This window comes from Sus scrofa, chromosome 7 (assembly GCF_054392235.1).
Source record: "Sus scrofa isolate SSC_HxYL_T2T_F1_AM1 chromosome 7, Sscrofa_HxYL_maternal_Yorkshire_Landrace_v2.0, whole genome shotgun sequence".
In the NCBI taxonomy this organism is placed as follows: Eukaryota; Metazoa; Chordata; class Mammalia; order Artiodactyla; family Suidae; genus Sus; species Sus scrofa.
Window position 1 is genome coordinate 103,226,288 of NC_139389.1, and position 17,673 is coordinate 103,243,960.

Consider the following 17,673-nt stretch of genomic DNA (forward strand, 5'->3'; position numbering starts at 1 on the left):
CATCATTAGTGTGGGATCCCTGGAAGGTCCCCCGACCCACCGCCATCCATAGGACCTTCCGCCCTTTTAGGTCCACTACTCTCTTCTGAGAGTCATATTAAAATGCAAACACCAAAAAAAAAAAGTACAATGCAAACACCAGAAAGGATAACATTGTCACTTTAGTGCTAAAGAGGATCAGCTGACACCTTATTTGCTCAGAGCACAATAGGTACCTGAGAGGAAGGAAGTAAAAGGAGGGTCTGTAAGGAGACACCGATGAGCTCCGAAAGACAGCTTCTCCCCCATGTTTTATTTAGAGTTCCTAGGCCTCCGGGGTTTTCACTTGTAAACTGGGAGAAACCTTCCCACCTACAGCAGAGGGAAAAAGTGGGGGGCGGGAAAAGACCATGCCTGCAAAGCCCTGGACTGGGGTGTCTAGAATGTAACAGTAATGAACCAAAAAAAATGCCCTTGATCTCTGCAATCCCATCGAGAATTCAGAACATACATCTGGGAAATAAATTAGGGTAGAAACAGATGGCAGTCTTTTTTCTTTCATCTTAATGGTGGAAATTTAATTAATGATCTATCTGTGATTGCATGTCTGTTTTTTTTTTCTATTTTTATACAATTTTTACAATTTTATATTTTCCACTTATGGTTATGACAAAATATTGGCTTCATTCCCCGTGCAATACAACCTTGAGCCTCTTACACCTGAGAGTTTTCACCTCCCACTCCCCCCACCCCTATATTTCTCCTCTGACTGGTAACTGCTAGTTTGTTCCCTATATCTGCAAGTCTAGATGGTAGTCTTCTAAAAACTGCAAATTTGGGAGTTCCCTTCATGGCTCAGTGATTAATGAACCCGACTAAGATCTATGAGGATTCGGGTTCGATCCCTGGCCTCACTCAGTGGGCTAAGGATGCGGAGTTGGCATGAGCTGTGGTGTAGGTCGCAGATGCAGGTCAGATCCTGCGTTACTGTGGCTGTGGCATGGGCTGGCAGCTGTAGCTCTGATTGGACCCCTAGCCTGGGAACCTCCATGTGCTGCGGGTATGGCCCCAAAAAAGTAAAATAAATAAATAAATAAATAAATAAAAAGTGCAAATTCACGCAGTGCACATTGAATCCTTCTGCTCCATACTAGATACTCAATAAATGTTTACTGATGGATGGACTGAACAAATGAATGAGTGCCCAAGAATGAAGGGCTCATGGTAGAAGGTCAAAGTACAAAATGCCCCAAATCCTAAAGGCTTCCCTGTATTGTCTGTCTTCTGCCACCAAAATGTCAGCTCCACAAGAGCAGGGCCCTCATCTGTCTTGCCCCCTGCTATGTGCTTTACACCTAGAACAGTGCCTAGCACCAGGGAACATGCCCAGTAATTGTTAGTGGTTTGAAGAAGCGTATGCATAGATGGGTGGAAAGCACAAACAATGGGTCTTACTTCCACATGATAGTGGAATTGGGGACCCAACACCTGGTACATAGTAGGTATACTTTATTTTCACCCCAGGCTTCTTACCATCATGTTTGCATTGAAGTGTTTATGGTCATGGGCTGCTTTGAATGTCTAACCATCTTGACAGTTCTCCTCCAGCTGTTCTTTTTGTTTTTAAATTTCATTGGAGTAGAGTTGACTTTCAATGTTGTATTCATTTCAGGTGTACAGCAAAATAATTCAGTTATGCATGTACATATATCTATTCTTTTTTCCCCACATAGGTTGTGACAGACTATTGAATAGATCTTCCTGTGCTATGCAGTAGGTCCTTGTTAATTATCTATTTATATGCAGTAGTATGTGTTTGTTATACTCATCTTCCCAATTTATCTCTCCCTCCCATGGTTTCCTTTATGGTAACCAAAAGTTTGACTTTGAAATGTGTGAGTGTGTTTCTGTTTTATAAATAAGTTCTTTTGTATCATTTTTATTAGATTCCACCACTTATAAGTGATAACATATGATATTTGTCTTTCTCTATCTGACTTAACTTCACTTACCATGCTAACATCTAGGTCCATCCATGTTGCCCCAAATGGCGTTACTTCATTCTTTTTTTAATGACTGACTAATATTCCATTGTATATATGTACCACATCTTCTCTGTCCATTCCTCTGTCAGTAGACATTTAGGTTGCTTATTTAGGGTAGCCAAACATGGAAGCAACCTCCAACTGTTCTCTTGTTTGTTTCCCAGTAGGAATTTGGGCTCCAATCGAAAAACATTGCACCCTGCATAGTTTGCCGAATGAGAAGAGCAGGTCCTTGTTCTAGATACTTCCCTTGTTTTAGATACTATGTCTCCATTGATCTATATTTAGATCACACTAGATTTTTTGCAAACCACATCTCACCGCCAACTGGTACTGATCTGTGGTGAACTAATACCTAACTCATTTTCTGAATATTAAACCTCATCTTCCCCATTCTGCAACCAATACTTGGTCCTCTTTTCTTAAGGACAAGGCCTTACATATATTTCAATAAAATTGTGTCCTAAGACTTGTAGGATTTATCCCAACATTCTAACCAAACTGAAATTTGTTTTCATATAATGATTGTCTAATCTACTACATTAACTCTTCCTCTACATTTTTGGTCTTCTGTAACCATATTCAGCATCCCATCAATGGGTTTAGTTACATCAGCCACAAATCCAAATTATACCTTTTCAGTGAGGTCCTATTTTATTTTAAATTGACCCCCTCTTTTGATCCAGTACATGTCCTATATTCTTTCTGCTTTTTTTTCCTCCATAGCATGTATAATCATCTAACATGCCATATATTTCACTACCTATTCATTTTGTTTATTATTTTCTGCCTCCTTTAGGATACAAACTGTATTAGGGTAACAGTTTTTGTCAATTCCATTCCCCACTGGATCCCAAAAGTTTTATAAGGATGTGGTTGAATACATCAGTGTCCTTACCCAGGGACACTGTTGAATATGATAGGACCAAGGGTAGAATCCAGGTCATTCTACTAGAGGTTGTTACCCCCTCACCAGATTGCAAATGATCTTTTGGTGACTTTCAAATCCACTTAATAATATTAGCATCTAGCCCAAATTGTCTCCACTTTATCCGGGAGGCTATTGAGAATTTGCTACTTTTTTTTTTTTTTTGCTGAAAATTAAATAGTACATGCTGGTGGTACTTCTCTGATCTATTGGTCTGGAAGTTCTTTCTATCAGTCTGGAAATTCTTTCCTTCCCAAAAGGAAGTAGGATTCATCTGACATAACTGATCACTTCCTCCTTCTAACTGCCTATAGTCATCCTTTTGATAACCCATTTTAAACACTGCTTGGGAGGGAGAGGGTATTAATCAATACCCTGTCCCAACCCCATGATACCCTGAAAGGGAGGTTCTTCCAGGTGTGAGGTCCCTTCACATGAGGTCTTTGTGGCTGGGGCTCTGGGCTTGTTCACAGAGTGGACGTGTGCTCCCTGGAAGAGGAAGCCATCAGATGGTGGAGGTAGCGCCACTGAGCTAAAAGGCTTAGGCCCAGATGTCTTTTATTGCATTACACTTTTTATCTGAGTCTCAGATTCTGTAGTCTATAAAATAAAATTTCAAAAATATAGGATGATACTTTATCAAACACTATTAATTAATATCTTTTGGGTCTCGTGTCTAATTTTTTCATGCAGGCAATAAAGATCTGAGTTTGGGGATATGTTTATTTCAATTGTTCTTTGATCTAAAACATGTATATTTCTCTTCTCCATTTCTTTTTTTCCCATTTCTTTTGACACACCTTTGGTTTAGGCTCTTGTCCTGTCATCCCTGAATGATCACAATAGCTTTCCAACTGACTCCAGGACTCCCATCTCTTGCTTCTCCATCTCAGGATCTTCAGTCAGGCTAATTTTCTGAACCTGGTTATTCAGAATGTGGTCTATGGACCACTGCATTAGCATCTCCTAGGAGCTTGCTAGAAAGGAAGACCCTCAGGCCCCACTCAGAACCTCATGAGTTAGAATCTCCATGTCAGCAGGACCTGCAGATGATTCACACCACACTAAAGCTTGGGAAGCACTGTCTTCTCCTCCCCCATGCCAGTTCCCTGCCAAGGGGCATCCATTCACTTGCATTGAACTATCCCTAAACCCTCTCTGTCGGAAAAGTTCTACCTTAATTTTCAGGGTGAGATGTTTTTGCCATGAAGATGTAAATGCCCACCTATACTGTCTATTTATTGATTCGGAGAGTGATGAGCAAGTATATATGGATAACTTTAAAGCAGTCGTAAAAACTGAGATTCAACTTGAGTTGAATCCTTCTGGTGAAAGCAAAGTGTACTGGGTTTTGGTGAAAGTTAAAGGATGGATGGTCCTTGGGAAACGTAGGCGGTGAGTTGGTTAGAAATGTTCTTAGTTTGACACAGTGACAGACATTTTGTAAACTTAATTCGAGCCTCAAAATTATCTCATTTAGGTGGGTGTTTTTATCCCCATTTTACCTGTAAGGAAACTGAGACTCTAAAAGGTGAGACTACCTAGAACCACAGTATTGGTTAGAATTCAGGCTACGCCATAGTAACAAAGACATCGGAAATATGGTGGTTCAGACAAGTGGCTCTGTACTGAGGTGGACAGGAGACCCCAGGTGGGAGGCTTTGATGATTTATGAGGCCACCCAGCTTCCTTCCCCCATTGTTGCTTCATCACCCCCCAGGATGTTGGTGAAGCCGGTTCCTGCCCTTGGGAAGAGGGAAAGGGAAAGGGAAGAGCCTATGATGTCCTTATAATCCAGAAGCTCTCACTGTCACTTGTACTCACACTCTATTAGTCTAAGCTTAGCCACATAGCCACACGTAGTTGCAAAAGAGGCAGAAAAATGTTGAAACCTGGGGAGCTGTTAACTAAAAGGATGAAGAAGGGTGGTTCCTAGGGGAAAATCGCAGGCCTTGCCATGGGCACCCAGCTGATCCATGGAAGAACCCACATTCAAACTCCACCACTGCAACCTGTGATTCTTCGCCATTTTATCCCACCATTTCTCAGAGCTGACAGTTAGTAAATGATTGTCGAATTGAGATAGATGGAGATAGTCCATGTAAGCCTTTTGGTTATTTGAAATTATTTCTTCCTTTTCCCCTGCCTCCCTGATTACCAAAGTGGCTCTGTGGCACACTGTTACTGTTTTTTTGATGATGTTAATTTGTAAAACAGGAAACTGATATTCATCTTCCTTCAGGAGAATTTTTATGTATGTGTTTTTTAGGACTGCACGGTGGCATATGGAAGTTCCCAGGCTAGGGGGCAAATCAGAGCTGCAGCTGCTGGCCAATGCCACTGCCACAGCCACACCAGACCTGAGCCACATCTGCAACCTAACTGCAGCTCGTGGCAATGCTGGATCCTTAACCCACTGAGCAGGGCCAAGGATGGAACCCGCATCCTCATGGATACTAGTCAGGTTCGTTACTGCTGAGCCATAATGGGAGCTCCAGAATAAATGTTGTAGTACAATAATTCTGCCAGTCCTTAGAGGTTCTGTGGGCCCCTATGAAGTGTGATCATGGGTGTTAATGACAGTCATTTTTTTAATGACCAAATGACCGTCCCCTTTAAAATAGGTATCTTCTTGGGAGAATACCATTGCTCAGAATTTCTCTGATATGCTAGGTTAGCTGGTATATCATCATTTCTCACTGCAGCAAGGCTTCATGACAACCACATCAAAATCTCAGAGGCATACATACAGTTATAAGCATTTAACTAATGAGTACATGGATCTCCTGGAGGTCGGCTCCTTAGACTGGGCCTGGCTGGCCAGCGCTCTGTGTCAGGTGTCCTTCATCCTCCTTCTCTCACCCCCCCTTTTTTTAAATTTAATATTCCCTTATTTTTCAGCAAATATTTTCTATTGCAGTACCATTGATATTGCTATACTTTAACAGTTTTTTAAAATTTAGTTCTATTGAAGTATAGTTGGTTTACAGTGTTGTGTTCATTGCTGCTATACAGCAAAGTGATTCAGCTATACCTATACATCCATCCATTCCCATACAGGCTATCGCAGAACACTGAGTAGATTTCCCTGTGCTACACAGCAGGTCCCTGTTGATCGTCCATTCCACATACAATAGTGTGTATGTGCCAGTCCCAAGCTCCCAGTCCATCTCTCCCCCTCTCCCATCTCCTTCTGAGCTGGCAGATTAGCTTGAACACATTTTTGTTTGGCAATAGCAGAAGCATAAGGAAACAAGGGGAGTTATGTGAGGCTCCTTGAGGCCTTGGCTAAGAACTGGAACAACCTATTATTCAAAGCAAGTCGCATGGCCATGGGAAATACTCGACACTTCAAGTAAGAGAGAAGGTGGTCACGCGGCCAAGGGTCTGAATAGCAACTTGGTGAAGAGTTGGGATCAACAAAGTGACCTGCCATGGCCCTGCCTTTAGCAAGTTGTTTTGTTTTGTTTTGTTTTAACAATTTTTATTTTTTCCATTAGTGCTGGCTTACAGTGTTTTGTCAATTTTCTCCTGTACAGCAAAGTGACCCAGTCACACATACGTTCTTTTTCTCACATTATCCTCCATCAGGCTCCATTATAAGTGACTAGGTCTAGCTCCCAGTGTAGCAAGTTATTTTGAACATTTGCAATGATATTAAATCTTTATCCTTTAAGGGTAGATTTGAAATTTCTTTAATAAAATAGCTAAATGTATGAATAAAATGAGAGAAGCAGGGTAAATATATCTGTGGGCAGAAAAGTAGCTGTTTAAGCATGAGCTGTAAAAAGGAACCATGTCTGGAACTGGCTCGAGAATGCGACATTCAGTGGTAGAATAGTTGGAATCAATGTACAGCTTCCCAAGGTGATCAGTTGATTGAAGGCATAACACTCATCTGATTTGAAAATAATTAAAAATACATCAGCCTCACAGTTTGTAGTCACAGGTTACCATTTTGCCTCGGAGTGGGAAGAGGAGTGCCCAGAGGCTCATCTCTGATATTTCCTCAGGACTAATCCAGAGCAACTATGCTTTCTGTGCAGATTCTCGTTGCCAAGTCCCCTCTGGCGCCCTTCACCACATTCGTCTACACCATCGAGAAGGAAGGCCTGGTTCTTCAAGGTAAGATCCTTGGATGAAGCCATTTCTTTGAGCCGATTATGCTTAGTGCTGCCCACTATGGGTGATAATTACTGCTGGGCTCCTGATAGAAGCTCCTTCAGGACAGAATCCAAGGCCAAGAAGAGTTGGCCAGTGATATATCACCTAAAATAAAAGAGATTGGCATTTGTAGCAAGAATTGGACAGAGGTGGAGGTGGGGGACAGAATTTCCTAACAGAGTAAGAAAACTGAAGAGCCAGGGCAAATTGGGCAGTCTAGAAACTGCCACCTCCCTGTCCTCTGTGCAGATCCCATGGGGTGAGGGACCAGGCGGTCAGTCTCTGACCCAGTGTGGAGGACCCAGCACTGCCGCAGAGCCCTCTCCCTTAGCGGGCTGAAGAACCATTGGGGCCGGCAACTTCTGGGGCTCCGTGAGCCCTACTTCCTCGGCCTCCTGCTTCCTCCATTTCTTCCTGCTGTGCTCACATACCCACTGGGGCCCAGGCCTTACAGGCCTGTGCTTTGTGACACAGGCCCAAGTTTTGGCTCATGGTAGAGCCCCCATCCCACCCCACCCCAAAGGCCACAATCTAGAACTAATCCAGCAAATGGGAGAAAGTGGATTGAGAGTCATCATTCCCAGATGTTGGATCCTTGGGTGGTTAGGAAAGGCATCCGAGGGCAGGTCTGCAGAAAACAATGAACGTGAGAGGGTAAATGCAACCCCCCTTGAGCTTAGCCTACAGGGTCAGATGTCCAGCACTGCTCTGTAGATGAATGAGGGTCCCCACTGTCAGGCAGGAGGCCCTACCCTCCTGCATAGCCGCACATCTGGCCCGAACTGCAGGAGAAGCACAAAATCATAGCTGCCCAGGGGAGGACCATCTGCCCTTTAGGATTTTGTAAGCTGAGTATTTTCCCGAGTTTGTAAAACAGGGCGAGTCCTTGCGAGAACCCCATAGAGACAGACTGCATCGCAAAGACCTTGTGGGGCAGGCTGGGTGGTTCATGCTTCTGATTGAGGAGCGGGCTGCAGCCTCCCCTTTCCTGTCCTTTTAAAATGTCCACTTCGTAATGGGCCCAGAAAGCAGCAGGCTTGTTTGGTGTAGCTGAGCTCCACAGCAGGGACTCGGGCCCAGGGAAGTTTGGGAGTAAGAACTACTGACCTTTGGCTCTTAGCCTTTGACTTATGCTATCCAAGTTCCTTGGTAAATATTTTTTTTACAATTGCAAATATTGTTTTCTGACAAAGAAGCAGAGATTTTAAGACCAGATTAAGCAAAGCAAACAGCAGGCCCCTTTGTTAGAGACTCTCTAAGGGTGTATAAGTAATAAGCAATCAGAAAGCTGGCCTCGTATTTACCCAGTGCACAGTGTGCCCTTTGGCTTTTCATTTTTAGAGCCTTTCTTAAAAGATTAGAAGTCTAGTAAATAGCAAGTTTAGATGAAGATTTCAAGAAATTCTCTGAAAGATTACAAGATAATTTCAGGAGGAAAAGAGCCAGTTCTGCCCAGATGGCTTGCATGAAGAGCCTTAATATGGTGCCTGAAGCCCCATCAGTGGGCATTCTGGTAAAATAACACTTTGAGAGCCTGGTCTTATTTGCATACATTTTAGGATAATATTTGTGGCGACAAGATTCGCAGAGTTGCATTTCAGACTCTCGTTGCTAAGATCATGATTTTGACTGGAAGGAGGAAGTTGTTTAGGGAAAGAAGAAACTGAAACTACAATGATTGGTAGAGGTTAAAAAACTGCAAAGAAAGACTATTAGAGATAGTTGGGGAGTTCCCATTGTGGTTCCGTAGGGTAAGAACCTGACTAGTATCCATGAGGATGAGGGTTCGATCCCTGCCCTTGCTCAGGGAGTTAAGGATCCGGCATTGCCACAAGCTACAGCGTAGGCTGCAGATGTGGCTTAGATCCGGTGTTGCCATGGCTGCGGCAACAGCTGTGATTCAACTCCTAGCCTGGGAACTTCCATATGCCACAGGTGCAGCCCTAAAAAGAAAAGAAAAGAAAAAAAAAAAGTTGGAAAACCAGAGCAAGTGGATTTCTAAAGGAGGCTGACCTGGGGCTGTGTGTTCAGGAAAGAGAAACATTCAAGAAAGTGTCCAATGATGCAAGCAGCCCAACCAGAAATAAAAAATGTCTGGGAGGAGTTCCCATCGTGGCGCAGTAGAAACGAATCCAACTAGGAACCATGAGGTTGCGGGTTCGATCCCTAGCCTCGCTCAGTGGATTAAGGATCCGGTGTTGCCATGAGCTGTGGTGTAAATTGCAGACACGGCTTGAATCCTGCATTGCTGTGGCTCTGGCGTAGGCCAGCAGTTGTAGCTCTGATTAGACCCCTAGCCTGGGAACCTCCATATGCCATAGGTGCAGACAAAAGACAAAAGACAAAAAAATAAATAAAATGTCTGGGAGACCTCAGGGCTTGCCTATTTGCTTTCAAAGCTACACCTTCTCTGAGGTTTTCTGGAGGCAAGAGAACCCTTCTGTCCCCTATCTGGAATGCCACGTAATACAAACCTCTGGGCATCCCCTCCCCTCTAGCCATGTGCTTCCAGAACTTTGGGAAAACAAACAGGAGCTCTGATCCTCAGAAAAATGGGTAACCCTCCTTTATTAGAGAAACCACCTTGGATTGCCATTCCAGCTCTGGAGTGTTCTTGAGAAAAATCTCTGGCACTCTAGTTTTGTCAGCTTGAAAAAGACCGTGCTGACCTGGACTCAGGGCTTTGCAAACTGTTTTGCAATCCATTTGTGGGTCATGAAATAAAATTGAGGACTCACCACAACCAGCAGTAAAAGAGAAAAAAGAAATACAGAAGAATAGAAAATAACAGATTACAGCCCGCTTCATTGCACTGTTTTCGTGAAGTATTTCTTGTGTGATTGTGTGTGCGTGCGTGCATTATGAGTTCGTGTGAGAGGACAGCCGTGCAAAATGTTGTTCTTCCTTGGGTTGTAGGCCTGGGCCTGGGTGATCTCCAAAGGCCTTCCCACTTCAGCTTTCCCTGATTCTCTTAGGAGATGTGTCCTTATCCTTCGCTTACAGCTCAGTGAGTTGCACCCTCGAGATCTCCACCAACTGGAACATAAAAGCTTATTTTTCCCCCCATCTCACCAGATGACTGTGCTAAAACGCACCTGCACAATTCCCCAGGTTGAAAGCAAAGACACCTTTGATCCCTGGGTGATAACCTTGGAAGGGTACCAGAAGGCAAGGCCCAGAAGCTCTTCTTGTGTGAGGGGTTGCTCTGGCACAGTAGTCCTCAGGTGGTGTGGAGGTGGGTGCCTACAGCCTGGGGGTGAGAGGAGGGGCAGCATCCATGTCTAAAGGATGCAGAGGCAGAGCGGGGGAAGAGCTGGAAGAGCGAGGGCAGCTCCTGTGGTACCCACTGCCCAGGAAACTGCCAGCCCAGCACCGTGGCTCAACATTCAGTCTCTGTAATGGAGCTTTTGCCTGGAGTGGCAGGAAAGAGCAATCCAAACAGGCTACCCTGGGTTTGCCGGGGGGGAGGGGGGGCAGGGCTGTTCGTGAACGTGGGAATGATCCCTAGGTGCCTTTTATCCCCTTGGCAAGCCCCAGGATTCCTACCGGCCCGCTAGCCAGGAGGTTTTATAATACCTGACGAGAGCTCCTGAGTACAGAAGCAGAGGGAGCAAATAAAAGGTGAGGCCAGACTTCGATTTACCGGCTCCACAGGCCATTCCCCTCACCAGTGCTCAAGGATTAGGATGCTGAGAACAGCCGGCAACTGGGGGCCTCGTACCCTTCCTGCCCCTTTGTTCGCTGGGATGGGAGGGACAATAAAACGGCAGGCTGGAGAGACAGAGGGGCCTGGTTAGAGATTTCTCAGGCTGCTTTTTGAAACACTTGAAGGAGCCAGTCCGTGCTATTGTTGTAGTAAAATAGAAAGCGGAACTATTCTCCTTTGGAAAAAAAAGAGAGAGAGAGAGAGAGAGGGAGAGAGAGAGAAAAAGAAGAAAAAGAAAAAGAAAGGAAGCCCATTCTCCCAGCATCTTCAGGAGGCCGCCTGGCTCAGGCTGTTACCATGGTGATACAAGGCTGTTTACATCTTCTTTGTCTGTCTCCAACTGGTCCCAGATCCTGGCCTCTCCTGGTTGAACCCAAGCCTCTGGAAGTACTTGGGCCCCAGCCCCTGGAAATATTTGGGTCCCAACAGAGAAGGATCTCACAGCCCCCAGCTTCCTGATGGTTCGGTCTCAGAGGGGCCAGGTCCCAGCAGAGGGAGAGGTCAACTATTTTGTGCAACCGAAGTGGGGAAGGTGGAGGGGTGTCGGAGAAGCTCCCATTCATCCATTTTTCCTTTTGTTCTCAGAGTTCACCATGAAATCCCAGTGCTGACTGAGTGGGAAAGCTTAGAGGGTTGACCAGCCCAGAGGGAGGCTAAGTGGTGGCGAGACCTAGCAGAGGGGGAAAGCAGGACTTGGCTCTGGGAACGGGCTTTCATGGACTGGGTCCTCAGAAGCAAAGGGAGCAGGTACCGTGAGCTCCAACTTGAGCCACATCTGTTCTGGTGCTATCCTTTGCTTCCCCAGCACGCACATGTTGTGCCACCCAGAACACAGCTGGGGCCCCTGGGCCTCTGCGTCAGGGCCAAGAATAAAGATTCTATACCTGAAAGCAGCCAGGCTATTGTTGATGCTGCAGGCAGCCCAGGGAAAACCCAGGGCCTGGCTTTCCCGGAGCCATCCTGGCTTTCATGGGACTCCTGGCAGTAAAGGTCTGGGGACTTGGTGAAGAAGCAGGTATTCTAGGATGCTTTGGCCTGGGAAAAGGCAGCCGTGGACTCGGCAGGCTTCTCCTTGTTCACACTTCCTTTGCCCTGTACTCTTCCTCAGGAAACTAGGAAGCCTTTCAAGAACAAAAACCAAGTTGTTTTCACCGTGGCAGAAGACAATGGACTAGTTTCTCAACAGGACAGAATTGTTTGCTTTTATATAAATATATATATATATATATTTTAAATCAGGACCAGGTAAGGCAGGTTGAATCTGGATTCTGATGCTGTTCTCTACTAGTTTAGGGGTTTTTAAATATTGTTTAAATGAAGGAATAGTTGATTTACAATGTTCTGGCAATTTCATCTGTACAGCAAATTGACCCGGTCATACATATATATACATTCCTTTTCTCGTATTATCTTCTATCATGTTCTATCACAAGTGATTGGATATAGTTCCCTGTGCTATATAGCAGGATCTCATTGCTTATTCATTCTATGAGCAGAATAAACTTGGGGATAGGGCTGGGAACCCCAGGACACCCTGAGATAGGTCTGGAGAAGATTCTGGAAACAAAGCTAGTTTTCTCTTTTCCAACCACCTACTATAGGGACTCAGAAGAAACCAGAAAGCAAAGAAACAGTGATTTTTTTTTTTAAGAGCTAAAAAAGCTATGTGCCTTATCTTTCTTGTAAAATCAAGAATGGTTGTTTGATCACATGCTTTTGAAGCATGTTGTCACAAAGTTGGGTTGGGTTCTTCCACCCCATTTTCTTCATCATGAGCCAGCTGGTGATTCATTGAAAACTTCTTTTCCCTCAAATACCACCATCTGAGTTCATCTGATTTCAGTTAGAATCAGGAGCCCCTGTTTCTGCCTGGTGGACTCAAAGTGACCAGCAGATTCTCCATCTGTTTCCACCCAGGTATGGAGGCGTCTGCTTGGTCAGTATCATCCACGCACCAGGCACAGCCTGGCAGGTTTGTGGGGCCTGGCCAGAGAGTCCTGGGAGTCTGTGCAGCAGAATGTCTCACTCCCACACGCCACAGAGAGGGGGCAGAGGGGGCCTGTCACCCTGTCCTGTGCTGCTTCGGCCTGCTTCTCAGTGAGGCACTTCCCCAGGAAGAGGGGGCAGGACTGCCAGTTGCAGAGGCTCTTCTTCTCGTTCAGCATTCGCTTGCCTGTCCCTCCTTCCATGACATCGGCCCACACGGGCCCCCTGCTTTGTCACTCCTCTGACTCTCGCTGTTAGCCTCAGAGAGAGTTTGTTTCCAGTGTGGGAAATATATTTTAACTACGGAACAGTACAGAAAATAATACAGCAAAATCCATGAGTCTAACACACAGAATTAACACATTAACATCTTGATATTTGTTTCAAATTTTTAAAATTGAAGTATGATTGATTTACAATGTTGCGTTAGTTTCACATATACTGAAAAATGATTTAGGGCATATGTGTATATATATATAAATTATATATAAGAGTTCTCTTGTGGTACAGTGGGTTAAGGACCTGGTATTATTCCTGCAGTGGCTCAGGTCTGTGCTAAAGGTTCGATCCGTGGCTCAGGAATTTGCATATGCTGCTGGTGTGGCCAAAGAAAAGGTGTATATATATATATGTATATATATGTGTGTGTGTATATATATATACTTTTTATATTCTTTGCATATTAATATATATACTTTTCATATTGGCATATATGTACTTTGCATGTTCTTTTCCACCATAGGTAATCACAAGATATTGAATATAGTTCCCTGTGCTATATAGTAGGTCCTTGCTGTTTATCTCTTTCATATATAGCAAGCAGTATGTATATGTTAATCCCAAACTCCTAATTTCAGATTTTTTTTTTAATTACAGGAATAAAACTTGCCAAAATTCAAAATTCCGTCGCACCTCATCCTACTCCCTCCTCTCTCACCCCTATGCTCCTCCACAAACACCAAAAGCCCCCCAGGGTTTGATACATATCCCTACCCGATTCTGAAAAACTTTCCCACATATATGTGAACCCAAACATCATATTTGTTAGGAGCGCATCCTGGACGTGCATAAATGGCTTATTGTTCACATCATTCCGCAACTGGCTTTTTCCCCTTCGCATCGTGTTTTTGCAGCATATCCGTGTCGATACACGTAGATCATGTTCTTTTATTTTAACGGAGGCATCCGTATCCATTGCATGAATATACCACATGTCACCCATTCCCTTACTGGAGGAAATTTTGATTATTTGTTAACTCAGTGAATCTGGTTGCACTCGTTTCTCGGTGTGCAGGTGTGAGGGTTTCTCCAGTCTATATCAAAAAGTAGAATGGGGATGCATATGTTTCTCTTTACTCTGTATTCCCAAATTGCTCTCCAAAGAGGTTTGCCAATTTACACTTCTACTGGAGGTAGTGGACCAATTCCTGTGTAGCCGTGTATAATTATAAGTTTATTGTCATGTTTCCATGGGCAATCTTCTTATGTATTCATCATGGATCCCTTTTGTGCCTCTGCCATTGGGATGCAAGCTGCCTATAGCATCTAGGAGGATCTTCTGCACAATGCATGTGCTTTGTGCCTATGCTTCCATGATTAACTGACAAAAATTACTTCACTCCTCCTAAAGTTAACTATATACCCTTCCCGGAAAGGGATGTTTTTGTTCCATTCATCATCCTTATTTTCAGGTGAGGGAGCTGAGTTCCAGAAAGGTGAAGTGATGTTCCCTGCTTCAAAATTGTATTTGTAGCCCTTTCCAAGCCCTCAGCCTGGGCTCCTAAGATTTTATAAAGTCAGAAATGAGTTTGAGCCCCCTCATCTTCCATCACGGCAGTCCGTGACGACTTACCTCTCAGGCTTCACAAGCCTCTGTTGGGAGACTCTAGGCCCATCCTGAATTTTGAATCCTGAAATTCTAAGCTAAGATGGATCAATCACATTCATATAATGATCCCTCAAGAAACTTCCTAAGTATGGTTGGGTTATAAGATTGGCTGGGTGGAATCACAACCTAGATTAACAGTGGTGTATAAGATAGAGGTTGATAGCTTTCTCACATAGCATCATGGAAGAATGCAGTCCAGAGCTGGTGTGGCGCCTTGGCCCCATATGTTGGTCCAGGGATTGCGGCTCTTAGCTCACTGCTCCATCATTGCCTTTATTGCCATGGTCCAAAATGGTTCAGTATCCTGTCCTCCATCCAAGTAGCAGGAGTTGTGTAGGGTAGCAATTTGGTGGCAGGAAAGGGCCACCCCTTCCTTTAAGGATATTATCCAGACTTATACACGTTATTTCTGCCAATCTATAGCTATATGGAAAGAAAGACTGGAAGATATAGTTGTTAATCTGGGTGGTACATTATGGGAGTTGTATGATCATGAAAGAGATGGGGAGATGAATATTCAGTAACACATCTCTTTCAGAGGAGCTTAGTTACAGAGATTAGGCTCCAGGGTACAATAGTACAGACCTTAGGGACTAAGCTTGTTGCATAATATTGAAATGCAACATAAATATTGTATGTTTAAAATGCCATCAGGACCTTCTTTAGTAGAATCTAGAGCAGAAGAGCAGAGTATCAGTCAGTAAGGCCACCAAGGATCAGTATCCAGAAATCTTGGTCTCCCACCCAAAACAGAATCTCGCTCAAGCCGCAACTTTAGTATGTGTTTCACTATTGTGCACTATGTAAGAAAGATATTTGAACAAGTGCTACTAGTGCTTATAGCACAAAGCAGGGTGTGAATTTTGTTCAAAAGTCATAGGCCAAACACATTTTTTTTTCCAAAATATTTTTTCCTGTCTCCACTTAAAAAAAAAAAAAAGGAATAAAATTTCCATAAGAATAAGGTTATATTGAGAAAAATTTTTAATCCAAGGCCTAGACTACTGTTAGACTAGATCCACACTCCTCTTTTAAAACCAGGAAGCCATTTGGCTATCTTTGCAGAGTTAATAATTTGCATTTGTGAAAATGTCCAGATAATAATACCAAAAGATGTTAAATCAATTCAGGTTGTTGATTTTCTTTGAAAACCTCTTCCAAAAGGACTTGGAGTTCTTTCTGGAATAAGACTTAAGCTCCATTTTAGTGCGTTCGTTAAGCAGGTATTTCTTGAACATTTATTGTTTATGAACTGTGGTGCTCAGGGAATATAGGGTGAAAAAAGTGATTCTTTTTTTCTAAGTAGCTCAAAATCTAGTTAGCTCAAAAACAAAATAAGTTTAGTCAAAAGCGAACTGTCACATAGAGTTTACTGGTAGCTCAGTGAGTTAGGGATCTGGTGTTGTCACTGCTGTGGCTCAAGACGCTGCTATGGCACAGGTTCAATCCCTGGCTCACCATGGGTGCGGCTAAAAAAAAAGCAAACTATCACACGTATTATTAAGGTTCAAACAATGGGATTTGAAAGGATAGAGGAAATAGACTCAATCCATCTTGGATGACTAAGGAAGGTCCCTGAGAGTACATGGGACTTGAACTGGATGTCAGCTCCTGAATACTGACAAAAAGGACATTCCATTGTCTCTTGACAGAGGCCAGTTTCTTTTGCCGTTTGAGAATAGATTTGGGCACGCTGGGGAATGCTGATTAGTGCCATGTGACTAATGTTGAATCATGCTGACTAATGTGTTCTAAATGGATTGATTCAACAATGAAAGGAACACTGAGAGTCAAGAGTTCAGATCCTGAATCTTATCATGTGATGAAATGTCAATCACTTAGCCTCAGTACTTCATTTTTTGGTCAATTAAAATGTGCTCATGATGAGAATCCAACAAATCACCTTGACCGGAAAGTACTTTGCAAGCCTCAAGGATAGCAGAAATGCTTAACAACAATTCCCAGGACAGGCTTATGCAACCTTGGGTCATTCGTGGTACATATAGAATCAGGCCATCCATCACAGGCTCCCCAGCCATGTGAAACTTCTGTTTCCTCACACATGCCATGAGACCTGACAAAGAGTACACTGCACTCACAAAAACTGACAAATAGGGGAGCTTTTGAAAAAGCCTTCTCTCCACCTACTGGGGCGTCTGTGTCTTTCCACAACACATGTCGCCACAGAACTAAGAGCTTGCATTGCGCACACGGCTCTTTCTCTCTTTTGACGTCTCCCCAGCTAGATTGCTTGAGAACCTGGCCTTCCGTGTCCAGATGTTTGCTGAATTCTGAAGGCCCCCCAAAGGGCCCAAGTTCTTTTGTTGCTCTCCAAATCGCTTCCCACAGAGACTGACCGATGTCCTGAAGGAGCCCTTCAATAGGGAGGATAAATGGAGGCAGATGAAGACATGACCCCCTGAAGCTCACCCACGTCCACGCTAACAAAGGGTCTGAGGCACAACCTTGTCAGGAGCGTTTTGGTCAGCAGCATCCCCTCGAGAGGCCAAGTCTCCCCCACCGGGCTGCTTTCAATGGCTACCATCACCGTGGAAGTCCAGGGCATTTGTTAACGGCTGGGGTGTGCTAGGTGTAGCACGAAACATCTAAATCATGGCCCCCAGTCTTTGTGAGGGCTTCCTGGCTGCAGATGGCAGCTGGCTTTCTCAGGGGAAACCTGGGGGTAGTGGAGGAAGCTGAAGGGAGGCCCCCGAGTCTTTGGATGACCTCTTCCCACCCAGCCCAGAAAGGCTCCCCTTTTGTCTCTAGCCATCAGCAGTCAAGCCAGGGCTGTGGGGCCTTAGCCCACACCTGTGCTAGGTTTCTGGGTGTCTCTGGTTTGCGAGGCCATTGGCTCCCTGGCTAATAGACAGGTATGTGTGTCAGAGAACAGCTGTCAGGAGTTTTATTTAGACTGCTCGTGAGAAGTTCGTGCATGTCATGACAGCAACATTTTTTCAACCATTCTTTCTCTCCC

At 44.2% G+C, this 17,673-nt stretch overlaps 1 protein-coding gene across 31 annotated transcripts in view; it reads left to right on the plus strand.

Annotated features, from left to right (window-relative positions):
* The window catches only part of RAD51B (RAD51 paralog B), a 790,317-nt gene that overhangs the window by 567,216 nt on the left and 205,428 nt on the right, over positions 1-17,673 (plus strand). For 25 of the 31 annotated variants that reach the window (XR_014811022.1, XR_014811030.1, XM_084969574.1 and 22 more), the window contains one exon: positions 6,999-7,077. Coding sequence is in view for 28 of the 31 variants with exons in the window: in XM_084969574.1 (XP_084825700.1) it covers positions 6,999-7,077 (79 nt within the window). In the remaining 3 variants the exon portion in view is untranslated. Of the gene's footprint in view, positions 1-6,998; positions 9,885-13,684; positions 15,822-17,673 lie in introns of those variants that run through there. The other 6 variants (XR_014811025.1, XM_021099934.2, XM_021099932.2 and 3 more) reach the window with 3 other exon arrangements.